Source organism: Dipteris shenzhenensis, chromosome 2, assembly GCF_047967505.1.
Source record: "Dipteris shenzhenensis isolate YYH24624 ecotype China chromosome 2, Dip_SZ_1.0, whole genome shotgun sequence".
In the NCBI taxonomy this organism is placed as follows: Eukaryota; Viridiplantae; Streptophyta; class Polypodiopsida; order Gleicheniales; family Dipteridaceae; genus Dipteris; species Dipteris shenzhenensis.
This window is the reverse complement of record NC_141597.1, coordinates 28,905,717-28,925,486: the sequence shown is the minus strand read 5'-3', so window position 1 is coordinate 28,925,486 and position 19,770 is coordinate 28,905,717. Positions and strand designations below refer to the sequence as shown.

The window sequence follows — 19,770 nt, the reverse complement described above, 5'->3', positions numbered from 1 at the left end:
TAGAACCAAGGCATCAATGAACTACATAACAATGTTCCAAAGGTGAAACCATATGGTCCTAGATATCCACATTATCCTGAATATGGATCCTAGCTTTCCAACGAGAGGTGTCACTAGTACTAACTGTCCCTCGACAAATTGCCGGGCATCAAGAGACTTGCCCAAGCTCTTTGGTCTTAATCCCTAACCACCTGGCTAGACCTTGAGAAATCAAACCACTCTGATCTCTTGCTTTGCCCCATGAAAGGCAAAGTTCTTTGGCATTTGGATCGGCCGCTCTCCCTAGTATGTTAGGGACTCGTCCCACCAAAGTCTTTAGAGGTTCTTTTGGCTTTTTTTGATCCTTTGAGTTCTTAGATCTTTCGAGGCAGTCGGCTCCCAAGTGTCCAAACACTTCCTCTACTTTCAAAGGTCTCGATCTACTTTGGAGTGAATTTAGACTTTCCTTTATAGGGCTTCAGTTCACCCCTCGGCTTCTGTGGTTGAAACTTCTTCCTTTGACTTTGTGCAGGCACCACATTCTTCTTGATGGTTTTTCTTCTTGATGACACTACCAACCGTTGCAAATCTTCTTTTATTAACACGACCACTGAAGCTGAATGCACCAAATCTCAAAGTTTGTCTTGAAATCAATATTGACTTGGGCACGAATACTAAGTTGTAAACCAGCCCTGTTTCTTTTGTTTTGGCTCATGTCCAGATGCACTTCCACTTGCAGTACCACTCACTAAGGCATCCCCCAAATCAGCACATTTGCATCAATCTGAGCTGCAACATTTTTCAAAGCTGCCTTTGCCTACAACCTTCGACATGTTTCTTCCACGTTTTCGGGAGAAGCGGTACATGTATCAACCCCAAAAGCCAACAGCCAAGGAGCAAAAGAGGACTTGAAGCCCTGTTCAAGATCTCCATCAACTAAATTAGAGAACTCAGAAGAGAGCAGCCATAGCTGCTGGAAAATTAGAGAAGAGAGCAGCCATAGCCATAGCCATGGCCCATACCTTGAGGCTTGACGATTGCTCCAACTTCCAACGCGGGCAGCCTAGAAGTCTCGGGTGCTAACACAATCTCCAACGGAGCCTTACAGAAGCAGCTGTACAGAGATGTTTGGAGCAGGCAGAGGCATAACAAGGGCTGTAGTTGCAGGCTGAAAGGCTGAAACTTGAGGGAAACTGCTTGCTGAAGAAAGTGGTAAAGGGCCCTTGAGTCCAGAGGAGTCGAGAGGGCGTCATGCGACGCACATACAACCATACAGAATGTGTACGAAAAAACCTAGTGTATGCGTACGGACCCAACTATGACCGCTAAGTTAAGGAGGAGGGAATGTCACATGCACCCCTGCTGAAACCGGCCTTCAATAAACAAAAGGGCAGTGATCTTCTTCTACTCAGCCATAAACTTCATAAATGGCCACAATGCATAAATGTGCTTAGGAGAGACTGGATGTACCCCACTGTCCTGCTGGTCATCACCCCTGCTGGTACTGTGCTCCTCTTCAAAACTCTCTGATGCTCTGTCTTCGTCCTGCCCCTCCTACTTTGAAATGGTCAATGACCTCTCGCGGTGTGACATACTTGCTAAGATTGATGGCTATAGCAATAATTGCACTGAAGGTGTCCTTCACCCAACACTACCAGGGCTCACCTCTGTAGGAAGATGGTGACGATCCCGGCAATAGAACCACTGAAACCGGCCTTCAATAAACAAAAGGGCAGTGATCTTCTTCTACTCAGTCATAAACTTCATAAATGGCCACAATGCAAGCTTCAGTCACTTCAATCACTTAGCACAACTTAGAAACAAGCTTCAACAACAACAAAGGTGAGGCTAGAATGCCCCTGCTCAATGAAAATAGTACACATTGCACCCATTGGCCCCAAATGCCTTGGCGCCCCTTACGGTATTTATTTAATGCTTCTGAATGGAAATTCTTTACAACAAGGGTTCAACCCTGCACTGCTCCTCTCTACAAATCCTCTACTAGAATTCTCACTGGCAAGGCATACTCAGGCATTCAATTCTGATCTGACACAACTTAGAGGCATTCAGGCATCCAAACCATTGGCAAACTGAGCTCAAGGCAGCCTCAAGGCTATCACATGCATCCACACTGTCCTTAGGCCTTTCACAAGATCACCCTTGCCTCTGGGTGCTTGCTAGAACCTGTAGGAGTCCTGAAAGCATTGCAAACCATAAGCATGCACTGCAAAAAGCTGCAAAGCAAGAAAGAACAAGGAAAAATAGAACCCGAAACCAACTCCCGTTGTCTATGGCAGAGTAGCGAGCTCTTTCCTCGCACCTATCCTCTGTCCAGGCTCCCCGCAGGGTGCAGGTGTCTTCCAGCAATCAGGAGAAAAGAGAAATGAAGGTAGAGAGCGGAGGGTGAACAAGAAAGAGCTGTAGAGGAAAGATGGTTCACAAATCTGCCCCGAAATGATTGCCTCGGAACCTGTGCCTGAGTCCTCTTAGGAGAGGGTGCCAAAAGTAGCAGGGAAAAAAACTGCAGCCTGCACTGGTCCAAAACAGCTCCAGAAGCCACCACACAGCCAGAAACATGTGCACAAAGATCCAACACAGCTAAAGATAACCCTGAGCACCTGCTGGAGGCAGCTGAACATGTCTGTATGGATTCCGTACAGCCATACGAACGTCCGTACAGCCGTATGAACGTCCGTACAGCCGTATGAGCGTCCGTACAGTCCGAACAAAAATTTTCAGAAAGTTCAAAAATGACTTTTGGCACTTCCTAGAAGTGCGTAGTAGCCTTGGAACAGTCAAAACAGACTTAAAACGGCTGAAAACAGGCTTGAAACAACTCAAACAGCTCAAAAACTGCACAAGAACAACTGAAAACGTCCAACACCTTTGGGAGAGTGAGGGGAGAGAGATGGAAGGTGGGAGAACGGCATGCATACAAATGCATGACAAATGGCACCTCCTCCTTGCCATTTGCCCCTTCATTAAAGTCCTAACCCCCATACCAAGGACAACCTTGGTTGTCCTTGGGCCTAACTTTTAGACCCCTCTTTTAAAGCCTTTGCCTTGCCCCTAGGACCTAGTGGTGCACCTAGACTTTGCCATTAGGAACTTCTCGGAAGTGTGCACTTCCTCTAGCCAGTCCCTCACAGCCAAACCATTACAACACTTAACCATGGTTAACCCTGGGTTAAGCGTAGGTTGAGTTACGAAGATACTTTACATCATTTTTCATGTCCTCGTGACATACCCTCCTCTTAAAGCAGCAAACTACCTAGGTTGCTGCTGAAAAAGTACAAATAGACAGAAATAGCCCACACCAGAATATACATCATCTGTAAGATACAACCTGTAATGATAATATGGGCTAGGAAAGCTCGAGAGTCCATCCATACATCAATGCATCCTCTATGTCGAGTGTCGCGAACAGCCATCATGGAGACCTCACGGCAAAAATACTGTCAGTAGGCAGCATCTCGGGTGAGACAATCGGTGCCACCAAGCGATCTTTAGATATATGAGCAGTCTGAATCAAGGGGAGGTGCTACCCTCCTCTTGAGCGCCGGGCAATGCTCCAAATCTTTGCTTTGTTGAACCTGTAGGAGCCTGTACCGTAGTTGGCGCAAGCTGAAACGCGTCGAGGTAAAGCTGCAAAATCTAAGGTGAGTCCTCTAGGTCACCCTCCTCCATCCACCTCGCATCCAGTGCAGAATAATTCCTGAACTTCACCACGTAGCAACGGGAAACTCTATCTTTCACTTTTCTTTCCATATGTGTCAAAATCTGTTCCGGAACCAAGATTTCATCCAACTCTTCCACCCTCGGGCTGATCCTCATGCAGCAGGTCAACAAGCACATCACCCTGGAAAGGCTTCAATAAACTCACATGAAAGGCATTGTGTATGGTCCAAGTGGCAGGTAGCTTCAGCCTGTAAGCTACATCATTAATGCATTTAAAAACCTAAAAAGGACCATAATACCACATCTTCAGCTTTGTGTACATTTTCGTCTTGCCTTTCATCTTCCTGAGTCATGCTTTTTGAAAACGCAGCAGCACCCAATCGCCCTCTTTCAAGAGTAACTCGCAGCGATGCTTATCGGCTGCCCGTTTGTGCTTCTCTTGGCTTTTCTGGAGGGCTGTTTTGACCTTCTGGTAAGCAACATCCAAACTTTCCACAAATCTGTCCGCTTCAAAAATCTTCTCTTTCGTATGCAGAATGGGAGGTACCTTCCGTTCTCCTGCCACAATTTCAAAGGGGGCTTTCCCCATGGATGAGTGTACAGTGTTGTTGTACGCGAACTCAACAAGTGGCAAAAATTGCTCCCATTTCGATTGCTGATCCGAAACATAGCATTTGAGAAGATCAAGGGCAGTGGAATCGGCTTCTTCGGGCAGCCCATCAGATTCAGGATGGAAAGAGGATGAGAAATTCAACGTGGTACCCATATTCTCAAAGATACCTCTCCAGAAAAGACTTGTCATCCGCGGGTCTCTATCACTGACAATTGATTGAGGCATCCTGTGATGTTTAAACACATGAGACATAAAGAGTATCGCCATCTGGTCTGCTGTAATTTTCTTTTTGATGGGAATGAAGTGGGTCTGCTTGCTGAATCTGCAAATAATGGTCCATATCCCATCATGTCCAGATGGTGTACGAGGAAGATCAAAGATAAAATCCATGGCAATGCTCTGCCAAGGTCGGTCGAGAATAGGTAGAGGCTGCAGTAGTCCAGCCGGCTTTTGCCTGTCATATTTCACCTTTTGGCAGGTGATGCATGTCCTGACATATGCCTCGACATCTTTCCTCAATGATGGCCAAAAGAAATAGTGCTCCATAGCTTTGATGGTGGCATCAATCCCTCTGTGTCCTGCATAGGGTGGAGCATGACTCTCTGTCAACACTTTGGGCCTCAACTGTTTCGTGACACACAATCTGCCATGCATCATCAGAAATCCGTCTTTGAGAGTATAGTGCTCATGCCTCTGTGCATCGACCAACTTATCATAAATCCGTGAAAAATCAGCATCATTGGCATATTGATCCTTCACAGCATCAAGCTCATCATGATATGCAATGGTCACTGCTGAAACTTGTGGCTCAACAGGCACTGCATCTAGAGTGGTGGGCTTGCATGAGAGTGCATCTACAACATTCTTCTTCTCTGCAACAACATTCTTCTTCCCAAGCACATGCACAATCTGAAAATGAAACATAGAAAGAAAATTTGACCACCTCATATGCTTCTCAGACAACTTTCTTTGAGTGAGAAAGTACCGCAGTGATTGATGATCGATCTGAACATGAAAATCAGCACCCAAAAGATAATGCTTCCAGGTTGAAAGAGCATGGATGACAGGCAACATCTCTTTCTCATAGATGCCAAAATTCATTTCAGCATCCTGGAGCACTCTACTCTTGTATGCCACGACTCTTCTATCCTACATAAGTACCCCTCCTACGCTGTTCCCACAAGTATCTGCTTGGACAGCGAAGGGTTTGCAGAGATCTGGCAAAATAATCATAGGATCTGAGCAGTCGCTCCTTCAGTAGGTCAAAAGCTGCAATTTCTTTGGAACCCCATCTAAAAGTGACCCCTTTCTTCTGTAAGGCATGTAAAGGAGATGCAATCTCTGCAAAATACCGAATGAACCTCCTGTAGTACGAGCACAAGCCCAGAAAGCTGCGTACTTCATGGATGTTCTTCAGGTGTGGCCAATTCCTGATGGCCTCTACCTTGGCAGGGTCCATCCTAACTCCATCCTTGGAAACAATGTGCCCGAGAAAATGGATCTCAAGCATGAAGAATTCACTTGTCTTGGCATTGACAAGCAGCTTATGCTTCCATAGCTCCTCGAGAACAATTGCCAGGTGCTTCCTATGTTCAGCCTCATCTTGAAAGAACACGATGATGTCATCGGAAGAAAGTGCCAACAAAGGCTCGGTGCTCTCTAAAAATCCTGTCCATCATTCTGTTGAAGGTGGCAGGTGCATTGGTTAACCCAAATGGCATGACAAGAAACTTGTACAAACCAAATGTGATACAAAATGTTGTTTTGTGAACATCCTCTGGCTGAATTCTGATCTGGTGATAACCACTCTTCATATCAATGCAGCTGAACATTCCAGACCCCTGTAACCTATCCAAAATATCATCTATCCGAGGTATAGGGAATCTGTTCTTAATGGTAATCTTATTGAGGGCTCTATAGTCAATGCACATCCGCCGAGATCCATCCTTCTTCTGGACCAAGAGCACGGGTGAGCAGTAAGGTGAAGAGCTGGGCTGAATCAGCCCCTTCTCCAGCAGGTCCTTGACCTGGTTCCTAATTTTCTCTTGCTGGGCTGCACTGATCCTGTAAGGAGGTCGGTTAGGAGGACTGCTACCAGGGATTATATCTATCGTGTGATCTTCTGGCCTTTCAGGGGGCAACTCTTGTGGAAGTGAGTCAGAAAAACAGTCCCTAAACGGAAAAAGAAAATCTGTTCGCTGTTTTTCCACCTTAGAAAAATGACTCTTCTTCTACTGACTTCTTTTCAGATGCAAACACTAAGTACGCTGAAAGATGCTTTTTCATTACGTTGCCAATGGCAGAAGCAGATACAATAGGGATGGATTCTCCCTTCAATTTAGCATCTAGAGCGTGGGTCTTGCCACAGTGAGTGATTGTGATTGTTTTATTCTTTGGATCCAAAACAGCCCCAACACGAAAGTGCCAAGGTATCCCCAGTAACACATCACAACCATTCAACGGCATAATATAGAACTCTTCTTTGTCCACAAGCTCTGAATATGCATCCGCAGCTTGCCTACTATCACCGGAGTAACTGACTGGCTGAGTCCCGGACAAGCCATATCTACATCACACAAAGGACCCATCTCTTCTGCCCTTATTCCTAACTTTCCAGCCAGCTCTGGAGAGATGAAATTGGCCTTGGCTCCCGGATCGAAAAACATCAGAGCTGTCTGGTCTCTTATCTTGCCCCATGCCCGGCATAACTCTGTAGCATCTGTATTTTGAATAGCCCCAATCAAGTCTGGCAAAAGACCAGCAGTGGGCTTGGGCTTTTATTCTTTTGATCAGTGCTCTTTTCCTCCTTGTGCTCACCCTGCTCAGAAGGAGGGAACTTCCGCTTCTTATGTGGGCATTCAAAAGACCTGTGGCCTTCCTCCTTGCAAATATAACACTTGTTGGCATCATAAAGAATTTGCTTTTCCTCATCAGACATGCGGGTCGGTACTCGCCTCTGTCCTCCAACAAACTTTGCCTTCGTGGGCTGTGAAAACTTTGTAAACTTCTTAGGGGATTCCGTCTTGCTGCCTTTTGACCTTGATGTCTCCTATGAGCTTCCTTTGAACCCAGAAACTTTCCCTTGCATTAGTGCATAAGCTGTAGTGTGGCATTCTCAACCAACTGAGACATATTGGAAACCCTTGTCTTCGTGCAGTAGTCCCGAATCTCCTTTGGCAACCCGCAGCACTATCTTTTCAATTTGCTCGGACAGCGGTACAGGTCTGTAAGAATTCACTGACAGTAGGGCTTCCCAAAACTTCTTATTGTAGTCTTCCAAATTTCTGCAATTTGCAGCATCCAACCTGTACCAGGTGGTCATGATATCCACCTCAAAAGTGGTAGTGAGCCATGCTACTGAGAAGACTTACTTGAATTCGACCCAGTGGTAGGTGCTCTGCCTTGCAAGAGGAGGTTGGTCCACCATTGCAGTGCATTGCCCTTCAAAAAGGTGGTTGCCTTTCGGACTTTTGAGGATTCTGTGAAGTGTCCACCTGAGTAGGCAGCATCAAACTGTTGCACGAATGTCAAAGCCTTCAATCTGTCCTGCATCCCATTGAAAGTCTTAAACTTGACAGTTGCCCCTCCCTCCTTGTAATCTTTCAATTTGCCTTTAGGGGTGAGATTGTCATAAACAGGGAGCTGTAAAAACCGTGGGGGCATCACTACTCCCGCATTCTGAGCCATTCCAACCGTACCCATGGTGGGTTTGGCATTCCAGGTCCCACTCCCTGCATCTGTGGCATATTCCAAGTATTGCCCATTGTCCCAGGCATTCCTGTTTGCATTCCAGACTGCATCCCAATGTTTGAGTACATCATATTGGCATTTGCAGGGGGCATTCCACCCATCATAGGTTGCTGGAAATTCTGCATTCCTGGCTGCGTGCTGCCCATAAAGCTACCTGGCATTCCGGGTGCCTCTGCGGATGGTGCTACCATTGCCTGAAAAACTGATCCCCCTCCAAAATATCATGGATGCATCGTGGGCTAAGGAAGGGCTTGCTGTCCCTGGTTGACTGAATGAAAGTTATTGGCATTACCCGCTACAGGGGTGATCGAGGGCATCTCTAACGGCTGTCCACTGAAAGAAACATGCCTAGGAGTCTTCTTATGCTTCTTATGTTTCTTCTGAGATGACTTTTTGCTTCCAGGGGAAGCAACCATAGGGGGAGGAGCTTGCATAATCTCCGTGACAAAATGTTGCAACTGCGACAAGGATCCCGCTACACTTAGCATTCGTAGCTGAAAAAGTGCAGTGGGATCAAGCTTCTCTGCCTCATCTACCTCATCCTGTGAGTCCTCCGTGGCATGCTCAGGAGACACTGGATGTGCCCCACTGTCCTACTGGTCATCACCCCCACCGGTACTGTGCTCCTCTTCAAAGCTCTCTGATGCTCTATCTTCGTCCTGCCCCTCCTGCTCTGAAATGGTCAATGACCTCTCACAGTGTGACATGCTTGCTAAGATTGATGGCTATAGCAACAATTGCACTAAAGGTGTCCTTCACCCAACACTACCAGGGCTCACCTCTGTAGGAAGATGGTGACGATCCCGGCAATGGAACCACTAAATTAACCCTGGGTTAAGCGTAGGTTGAGTTACGAAGATACTTTACATCACTTTTCATGTCCTCGTGACACCTGCACTTGGGTGCAAGGTGGCAACTAGCTACATCAACAAGTGCGAATAGATCCCTGATATAGGAGATTTATCCCTTGTCTAGGGACAGTCAGGCACGAGCTACGTAGGTTAGTCTCTCAGCCTTAGGTCAAGTCAAGAATCAAGTCCATGTTCACTAGTATCCACTGGAGAGCAATAGGTTAGTGTTTCCATCTTTAGCTAGGTCTAGGTCTCAGCCTAGAGTAGGAGCCCAGAAGGGCCCCCAAGGGCTGGACCAAGTAAAGGGGACAAGAGCAGCCAAGGTAGGAGCCTAGAAGGCTCCTGGAGGCAGATCCAAGAAAAGGAAATGGGCTGGGGGAAGGCAGCTTTCATATGCTGCCTTCTGCCCCTCCCTAGGCAGCCTGGAGGGGTCGATTTAAGGGCCAACCAGCCAGCCAACCAAATGACTGGCTGATTGGCTATTTTTGGCTGGTTGGACCAGCCAACCAACTCCCTATGTAAAGGGGGTCTTGCTGCCTTCATTTCCCATCCAGCTCCCCCTCAGTTCAGCCTCCTACACCAGCCCCATAGGAGCTCTAGCCCCTCCAAAAATCCCCTGCAGGACAGCAGCAAAGTCAACAGGCCTTTGGTGATTCCGTTTTTGGGAGGGGTAATCCAGGAGGGTGCCTACGCAGCACCATAGCCCAAGCTCAGAGTAGAAGTTCGGGGTTCTGTTTCAGCAGCTTTCTTTTCAAGTTTTCAGCTCTTTTCTTAGCTCTTTATCAGCTCTCTTTAGCTCTGCATCTCTCATCTTTCACTCCATAGCTCTCAGATTTCTGTCCTCTCTCACTCATGCAGCAGAGCTGCATGCCCGGGGACAACACACGCCTCTTCTATAGCCTTACACGGTGGTCTACATTGACGGTGTGGGCAGCGTTGGCCTTGGTCGAGATCGGGTTGTTTCTCAGGCATTCGTGGGCCAGCTCTTAGTGTCGAAGGGTGATCCTTGGAGTTGCATTCCGTGCTATCTGAAGGAGTGTTATTCGTATTTTGCAGTTCTCCAAGTACAAAGCAAATTCTTCCCTACTTGGGAAAGGGGCCCTCAGTTGGTATAGGGACCCAATCTGGTGTCGTCTACATTCCCTCTAACCCTAAAAATCTCTCTCTCTCTTCCTATCTATGGTGCATACGCATACACCTCACCCTCTCCGTGGTGCATACGCATACACCTCACAAAACGGTTTAAAGGTCTTGCTGCGACTACACAAACATTGTGAAGGCTGCCCTGTACTCAGCCTCACATGAGGAGGTGGCCATAGTGGGTTGCTTCTTGTTCAAACAAGATATGCATGAGCTGCCAAGAAAGAAACAATTTGCACTTGTGGACTGCCTATCATCATTGTCACCAGCCCAGTCCGAATCATTGAATATGAGCGAAGTAAAAGTCAACTGCCCCCTCCCCCCTCGGGGCATAGAACAATCCAAGATGCTTGGTGCCCTGCAAGTATCTAAAAATGTGATTAACTGCATACCATTGCACGGTCTTAGGACTGTGCATATATCTCCTCACCTATGACACCCAATACTGAATGTAAAGATGTGTGTTGCATAGTGTAAATTCATTCTTACGTCTCTTTTTAATTTTGTTTTGTAAACTTGGTAAGATTGGATACATTCTAGTCTTATGAAGGTAACCCTATGCTCATTTGTATGCTTGATTTTGGGAAGCCTCTGTATCACATGAATTTGTGATGGCAGTATTTTTTTACTGGGCTTCTTTTTAAATCCCTAGATATGCGACATTCGGAAGTCAGTGCACATGCTTTTGAATTGCAGAGTATTATAAATGTGTGTATTTATGTTTGCCAAATGTAAAGAAAACCAATGGCGCTAAATACTTAAAACCTAAGCTTGATCTCCTCCTTCAGCTCAATCTGACATTATTAATTAGAGAGCAGATTGATTTGACCAAACTTTTGAAGTGAGGCTAGATGACTTTCAGGAGAAGCTTTTTAGTGAGGCAGTTTAAAGCAATTTTTAACAAGTTGGAAAAAGGTATTTCTAAAACCATTTTTCATCTTGTAGGGGGACCTTAGCTCTTTCAATTGGGAGACTCAAAGGAAGGCATATCTGTAATAAAGAGGAGTGCTAGTGCAACCAGATAAGCTCCCAAATCCTGGCACCCCTAACCCACTGACAACATGAGAAGGGAATTGCCTACAATAGATATTTAAACCAGAGAGAGAAAAAGAGTGTACTAGATTTTTGCACAAACCATATATCCTCCCACAGAAATTCAAAACTATTAAGGATTTGCAGCACAGTTTCCGACCCACCCCAAACAACAGAACAAAACAAGAGTGACACTCTTCCCACACCTGAAAATGCATAACTGTAGACTTCACAGCCCTTGTGTTGTATTGAAACTCAAAAAACTTGCCTCCCTTCGTGACTTCCATGCACTCCTGTATACAAAAGCCAGTAAAGAAATGAATATCTCAAAAAATAATATCCCTGGATATTTCTACATCCTCTATACACTTTTGTCAAAGAGCCTGCACTATGAGTGGGGAAATTTTGCTTAGGATATTTCTTTGTCCCGACTCCCTACACAATTTTTTAGACAGGTATGGCACCATCTTTGATAAAAAACCCGAGCCAAGGACAGCCAAGTAAAAGCAACTTGCAATCTCACCTTATTTAGCTCTTCATGGGGGCGGTTCAAGTTCTCATAGTTCTTGTATTGTCGCAGTCTTGTCTCCCTGTAGATTTCCCGAGTGAACTGCAACCTTTCCCAAGGTATGCCCTGTATATCCTTTCCTCGCCTTGCTTGTGATGCTGTAGTATCAGTCAATTTCCCCTCCTAAAATAAGAAACCAGACATACCATGAGTAAGTTAAAAGCATGCCGTGTCACCTCAGCTCAAGCTACACCTTGAAGTATGATACACCATTCATACAAAAAGAAGACCAAAAATTACCCATACAGATTCAGTCTCGTTCTTTCATCTCTCATCTCATTGATTCTTCTTCTCAAAAGAAAAAGGTTACAATCATCCCAAACTTGATTATATAAGAAACAAAAACAAAGCAGAAACTGGCTCCGTATAATGAGATTTTATTGGTGAAACCTCAAATCACATGAGAATAATCTTTACTATCATATACATTCCTCAAGCTGTGTGTAGGTCTACAAGAGTTAGACAGTGAAGTCATTCAGCCAAAGACAAATCCAATGATTCATTGGACCCTCATGCTATCATTTTCAATGCCTAAATGCAAACACTCAATTTTGGAGACACACACTAAAACTTAGAAAACCACACACCTTCATAAGACTAGAATAAATCCAATATTACAAATTAAATTTTTTTCTATCACAAGCGAAAGAGAAAAGAAAAGAAGAAAGTTTGTAAGAGACTTTAGACAAAATTAAGAGCAAATGAGAGAAAAAACATTTCCCACTTTCTTGCTATGGCAATTTGATAGCCAGAGGAGGACTGAGACAACAACATTCTTCTGCAACGAAGCCACTACTCTTTGTTAATTGGAGGCAAGGGGAGCTTTGAGGCCTCGTGTGCCATTGAGGACTATCTACATGGAACGACGATCCTTTTTTTTTTCAAAACCTTTCAGCTCAGGTTCTGAAGGTGTGACGCTGTTTTGGGTTTGCATTGCTTTTTTTTATTTTTAGTATGGGACGCTAGAGTGGAGCTTACCTGAGGCATTGAAGTCGAAGCATAATTTCCAATTTCTTGATCAGTTTTGTTTTCTGCAGCCCGCTTCGTTGACACTTTGTTCACGCTTCCCCTTTGCACCGAATGAGTCTACTGTGTCAAGAGCTAGCTGCTCATCTGAACTCGTCGATGCCAGTGCCATTCTGATCGCGAGCGACGAGCATAGTGCAAAAATGAGATCCTTACAACAATATAAATAGATGCATGCAATGTACCACCTCACTGCATCAACAGCACAGCCACTGTTACTAACCTTGCCGTGGCGGCGTTAGGCTAGGGTCCTTGGAGTCTCATATTATGCTTGTCACTGGCTAGGGTCCTTGGAGTCTCATATTATGCTTGTCACTTACTATCCCTAGCGATGGAGCATCTGTGGAAGCGGGGTATTTGACACTTTTGGGCCGACTTCAGCGCTCAAATCATCCAGTTCAAAGAGGAGATGCACACTGTTGGCTTGAAGCAACAAGTAGTTACCAACTCACTCGCTCTCTTCAGCTATGCCGAGAATGACTACACCAAATATATCATAGACCCTGGAGTATCATGATTGGTAAGTTGTCTCAAAAGAGTCTAAACTCGTGAGTCGTCATTGCAGCCACATATATGCATATCATTACGAGATTGGAGATCCCTTCTTTCGTTCCGTAAGTGATCATTGAAATCGTGAGAAATTTGAGAAGCCTCTACTAGCTCGGTTTCCAGGGTTTCGTTGTGACCAACCTTGATGCTGAATCTTGATTGTCGTTGTTGCAGGTTGAATCCATTGTGACCGATCCAAATTTTAAGGAAGGTGCATTCTGTGATGCTATCCGCAATGGATCCTGTGAGGGCATTGTCGAATAGGTAAAGACTCTGGATCTGCGTCAAATTTCTAATCCCAAGGGAGATGGGTCCTATGAGAGCATTATCTACGACTAGGAGCATTGTTAAAAAGTGGAGGTGGCCTAAAGCCAAGTGCAAACTTCCTGTGAAGTTGTTGACCTCAAAGTTCAGATAATTCAGCAAGTGCAGCTGGGTTAAGGTGTCCGGGATAAGAGCACAGTGCAGTTTCCCAGCGCTGGAGGTAGCATTCTTGTGAGCAAATTGGTTGCCAGGCTCAATTGCTGCAAGCCAGCACAAAGCGCACCTAACTCCGGAGAACAGATTGAAAGAGCTGATTGTTGTCCATCAGCAGAGTTTTCAGATTAGAGCAGTTCCCTAAAGTTGGCGGTAACGCATCACTGAGATGAATCAATTGCAAGTTCAGATTTTGGAGCTTGGTAAGCTCCCCCAGCCCATCTTGAATCACGCCCCCCACCTCGTTCCTCTCGAGCATAATGTCTGTAAGCAACGTACAGTTGCCGAGAGCGGTAGGGATGTCTTTTGTAAATTGGTCGCTCATAATACGATTTTCTGGAGCCAGGCTAGCAAACCGATCTGCGGTGGAAGGATTCCCGTAGAGATCGATCATACGTAAAGACGTCCAATTGCTTATCAGAGACAATTTATATTCCCTTCCTTCGCAAGTATACAAACATTTTTTCTCATTCTCTTGCGCTTCAAGTGCTTTTGAATCAGCTCGCTCATTGGTAATTAGGCCGGGGGTTGCATTGCTCGCTTTCGGTTTGGGTAGCTTTTTACTAAGGTCCATCTCCACCTTTTGGAGAGCTAACTGAAGGGCAGATTGAGCTACCAGATCGTCATGCTGGCCAAAAGTGGCAACACCGTCGAGGCTTTTTGCCATACCCAGTAGCTACGGCACGCTCGCCATCGCAATAGCCAGCACCAAGATCGAGCTCCAAGATCCAGCTCCAAGCTCAGCTTCGCCATTATCAAGCTCCTCCCCTGCGGAGATGTTAGGCCCTCACCACCATGCCCTGCCTTGACCTCCACTGCTCCCTCTGTCCCCGACGATGGCAAGAATCCAAATCCACCGCCATTGCCCTCCTCTTCTCCTATGCCCTGCCCCTCGCTCCTCGCGCTTGGATCTCCCCAGTCTTCTCCCTCTAAAACGCATGAACAATACTAAGAAGCACAAGGACTTGGAAAAGAGCCTAGATCTACAAGCTGGTAGCGAATGAAGCAACGATGCCTCCAAGAGTGACATAACACCTAACAAGATTGATTATGACAAGCTAGAAGAGTACACTCTACAACCTAGCGCCAGGAGATTAGGCGTCAACAAGAATAGCTCCAAAAGTCCACAATAAATTCCCCCAAAAATGGTTCCTTCTAGCAAGGTCTTTTTTTTTAGTTTAATAGCAAACGTATCCTCTAAGTTTTGGCAATGATCCACCTACTAATTTATATCTAAAAGCTAGGTTTTGCAAGTCTCTGCCAAATTTGAATTTTAGCAAAAGCCTCGGATTATCACTCTTAGGGGAAGGAAGCACGTCACCTCCCCGCCCACACTACGTATGGTTATAATTATTATATATTATATATTATCCTACAAATATATATTCTCAATTGCTCGTCCGTTCATAATTGCTTGTTTTCAATCTGGATTCTTACAACATTCCTCTCTTTTGATGCATGTTCTCGATGCGAGGGAGCAAGGAAAGCCAAGCTGGATGCGACATCGCAAGATATCGACACCTTTATTCATATGATTGTAGTCCATGTGACAATATTGTATACTGTGCAATGCGGATCAGTTATGAGCTCTTGTGAGCGTCGCCTATATATATATGTGTGTGTGTGTGTGTATAAATATTCTCACAAAAAAAAAAAGTGTGTGTGTAAATATATATTTAAATATATTTGTTAGGCTTCAACTCTCAAAACACACAAACAATATGGACATCGCCAAGTCAATAATAAATCACCACCCCTAACATTTGCAAGGAGGATCAGGTCCTAATGGACTCTGTGTCATGTCTTATGTCCAAATTTTTACCCGTTCGCTCTTTTCCTTTTAACTTTTGATAAAATTCTAGGATTCAGATTCAATTTGGAGTTAGTAGTTACTGCTCCACGCCGGAAAGGCTGCCTGCCGCAAATCTAGTTTACCTCTTTCCATTGTGTGGACATGGGACTCAGGTTCCATGATTCTTGTCCCTTTCTCCTCGAGAGGATCTACTTGTCAGAGTATGAATGGCTTCTTTGCATAATTCTTCCTATCCCTCATTGTCATGCAACTACTATGCCATTAACTGTTGAAGGCGTGCTCTAGATTTTCAATCCTAGCATTCAATGTGTGCCATGGGACGCGATACAATATTGTATTGGCTGAACTCCAGATTCTACGGTGTTAGTGAGAAGTATCATCCTCTACTTCCATTTCTAGGTGGTCATTCCTTTCCATATCCTTTCATTGGTTTGCTTGTTTGTTCCTGCTAAAACAAAACCAGATCTTTTTTTCCTATACTAGGAAACCACTGCAAATTTACAAAGCTGAAAAATGCCACAATTCCAATAAACTAAAAAACTAGTGCACCTTTCCTATACTAGGGAAAGAACTGCAACCCCAAAACAAAGCAAACTAAAATTCAACCAAAACTGAATTCACATGAAAAAGAAAACTAACTAGTCATATAGTCGTGCACAGCTTCAGTGGTCTTCGTCTTTTCCTGATTTTACGTGCTGTAATCTTCTTCTGATACACCAGTGACCTTACGTGATCTTGAATCTATTTTTGTAATCCTATATTTTAATTATTTAATCTACCACACCTGATGCCACTTGCCGGACTGCCAGCCTATCTCAAGATATCCCAAAACACTGGGAATTTCCAGCGCACATGGGAATTCTCCTACAATATATACCACCTAAAAATAATCGCAACTCAGCCTTATGATGCACTGCTCGAATTGGAAACCTCCAATTGATGCAAGGTCTTCTTCCTATAAATGGCTATTAACCTCGCTATTTTTCATCCAAGGAAAATATGCTGAGCCTCACCGTTAAGGATCACACTGTGTCTTCACCATTCACAGGTCCTTAACTTTCTAACCACTGTGTTAGAAAAGGCTCCTACAACAAAAGATTCTAGCCAAAAACCAGTCCTGATCAGTATTAAAAAATGGTACATATCCGCAATTGTGACCTTGTCCGCCTCAGGCCTGAGATATGTTCCTTCACGGCAAATCAAGGCACCAACATAACTAAACCAACCAATGAGATATTCAGGTTCCTAACCACAGCTTAAAGTTCCTTGAGCAGGATATTTAATGTAGTATTAACAAGTTTCTGGATAAAAAGGACTGCAAAACACCACATGCAAGTTACAACCACTATCACAGATCGGCCAAAATTTTGCCACATGATATAAGCAATCCAGCTACATCACTAAATAATAATAAGCCATCCATACTCTTAAAATGCCTGCCTGAAAGAGGTCAATTTTTGAAACAGTCACAAGATTTGTCAATATAAGATTTGATCCTGGTTGAAGGCACTCACCCCATCAAAATCATCATCTGAATCTGTCTCCAATAAATCCTCTCTTTCATTGGCTGGAAACATGTCAACTTCTTCATCAAAATCCATGAAATCATACTCTTCTGCCATAGCATACTCATATTCATCTGGTTGAACTTGTGCCATCAGTCCCTTAAACAAAAGGTTCCTTAATTCTCAGAACCACCTGTCAAGTCCAGAGAAATAAACGAGACTGTGAAATGCAACCACACTGTGTTTGACAGATCAAAAGTGCATTAAGTATTGCCTGCACTTTATAGTATACTTTTGAACTCACAAACCCTTAGTTTAGTGGCCCCACCCCTTAGCTTTTACCAGCCCTATCCCTAGTCTCATAGATCCTTCGATGTTTCAAAGACGTTACTGATCTCTCTCTCTCTCTCTCTCTCTCTCTCTCTCTCTCTCTCTCCTTCCTTTCCAGACCAGAGATGCTTAACCACCTTCATTCACGAGGCAGTCAGACACTACGAGCATCTACTTCGATCACGGAGACAAGAGCAGACCTCCCTAATAGACTCTTCTCAGAGCTTGATCACTGAGTTCTTCTGGCCAGACCATGCGGGCTCCCACACCGCGAGGCCCTGCCATGATCATGATCCACCCACAAAGCTTGTTTGTATCAGGATTTTTCAGTCTCATAGACATCGGTCTTACGAAGACTTTAATAAACTTTCATTCTCTCTCTCTCTCTCTCTCTCTCTCTCTCTCCACTCAGGGTGATGGAAGCTACGCAAAGCTCAGGATGGCACAGGGAGGGCATGAAATGGATGGAATCATGGGGTATAGAACCCGCTGATATACCGGAGGATGCATGTGAAATCAGGGAGATAGTGACACAGAAAATACTACATAAGATATGGCAAAACCCGGGGACAAAAATGCAGTTCTACAAACAGGAAAATAACTCAATGGACAGCTACGGGATGCAAAAATACCTCGGGGAAGGCATATCAATATTTAAAAGGTATCTAGCCTGCAAAATCAGAACCAGTTCACGTGGCAAGTCCAAGAATGACCAGAGAAAAAAGGATCTGCACAATCTGCCCTCAGGGGAGGTAGAAAATGAGCAGCAATTAGTTAATAGTGATCGCCAGTCCCATAGATTCTGAAGGGTCTCACAGGACTTTAATAGAGTCATATCATCTTATCTCTCTCTCTCTCTCTCTCTCTCTCTCTCTCATTCTCATGACCAGGTCTGCGTTGGCCTCTATTTGATGAAGATGAGGTGACATCCGGAGACACTATTGCAGCAAATTAGACACGAGGAGGTGATAGTGCCACAAGAGACTGACCGTGCGTAACGACATGTCACCGACTTCTATGCTTTCGAGTCAGCCCCAAGACATAGGACAGCATGGATCAGCAGGAAGAGACCATGCGGGGAGGAGGAGCCAGGGATACAGAGACAGAGACCACACACAATGTAGAGGTTGGCTAGAGCACGCACGATGGAGGTCCAGCCCATCCCAACTCTACTCAGAGGGGACCATCTGAGCCGAGGCGTCACTCTTGATATGACCCATTGGATACAAAGATCACGGAGACAACACCCCCCGCCACAGTCAGAGACGACCCGACAGACATAGATACGAGACATCTTCGCAGTCCACAGGAGAGCCACCATGGCACTTGGCTATGTATTTTGAATTGTATTTTGAGTACAAGTTTCGAGTACTTGTTTTTAAGCTTTGAGTTTTCATAGCATAGCACTCAGCAAGGGCCTTAGTGAGCCCTTTGCTTCAGCCCCACGTGGCTTGTATGAGTTACCCTTGGACCGTACTTTGTCTCATAGGCCCGCGAGGCCTTCCAAAGACAAACATCTCTCTCTCTCTCTCTCTCTCTCTCTCTCTCTCTGGCGAAGGGACTTCCAACCCTACTAGTTGGAGATGTTGTAGACCTCGTCCACGCCTCAAACACCCTTGCCACAATAGTCATGGACGCAGCCATCAGGTCTTTCCCAAGACTCGATCTGCACGTGCCTCAATAGGGAAAATGCCACCGAATCCATGATATGATGATGAGTGCAGAGAGATGAGAGCTCACCTCACACGTGAGCGAGCCCTTGGCCACTTGACATTACCAGAGGCACAGCGGATCTCACGACGACTGACACGCTGTAAGTGGCGGGCCTTCCTCACCCATATAATGGACGAGGTGATCAGTTCATTTCGAGGGGGGGATCCCACCATTGGCTAGGGGCTTCTATCACCACCTATACCCATCACAGACCCAGGTGTTTGGCACACTTATGCATGCTCTCTTTATGATGTCCCGATGCAGGCGCCGCCTTATGTCAAGTATGCCCAAGCCCACCACTTACCACTTGTTCACTGCACAAAATGTGCGGGCTACACTCAGCCGGCTTCATAACTGGAGAGCACAGGACCATGAGGCATGCCATGTCACGGCTTCCCACCTTCATGGAGTACCACCACCATACTAGCGATACACAAGGTAGGTGACCCCATGGATACTCGGAACTATCGCACTCTCATGATTGGCCACATGCTGGCCAAGATCTATGGATCGATACTGGAGAGGGAGATCAGTAGCCATACAGAGGCACATGGGCAGCGTACTCTAGGACAGGCAAGTTTCTGAAGACAGCACTCCACTCTAGACCACATCTTCACCCTGAGGACTATAATTGAGGAGGCGAGGTCGAGACGCCAAAAAGTCTACACTTGTTTTGTAGACTTTCGGAAGGCCTTCGACATTGTCCCGCGATCCCGCATGCTCAGGAGACTACAGGATATGCATAT

At 45.3% G+C, this 19,770-nt stretch overlaps 1 protein-coding gene across 6 annotated transcripts in view; it reads right to left on the bottom strand.

The window, feature by feature from the left end:
* Nucleotides 1–19,770, bottom strand: part of LOC147904585 (putative WD repeat-containing protein C2A9.03) — a 49,005-nt gene that overhangs the window by 8,004 nt on the left and 21,231 nt on the right. For 4 of the 6 annotated variants that reach the window (XM_087387381.1, XM_087387386.1, XM_087387375.1 and 1 more), the window contains 3 exons: nt 16,991–17,174; nt 11,567–11,734; nt 11,250–11,336 (listed from right to left, as the gene is read on the bottom strand). In XM_087387381.1, coding sequence (XP_087243507.1) covers nt 11,250–11,336; nt 11,567–11,734; nt 16,991–17,134 — 399 coding nt within the window. In that variant the 5' untranslated portion in view covers nt 17,135–17,174. The remainder of the gene's footprint in view (nt 1–11,249; nt 11,337–11,566; nt 11,735–16,990; nt 17,175–19,770) is intronic. The other 2 variants (XM_087387407.1, XM_087387401.1) reach the window with 2 other exon arrangements.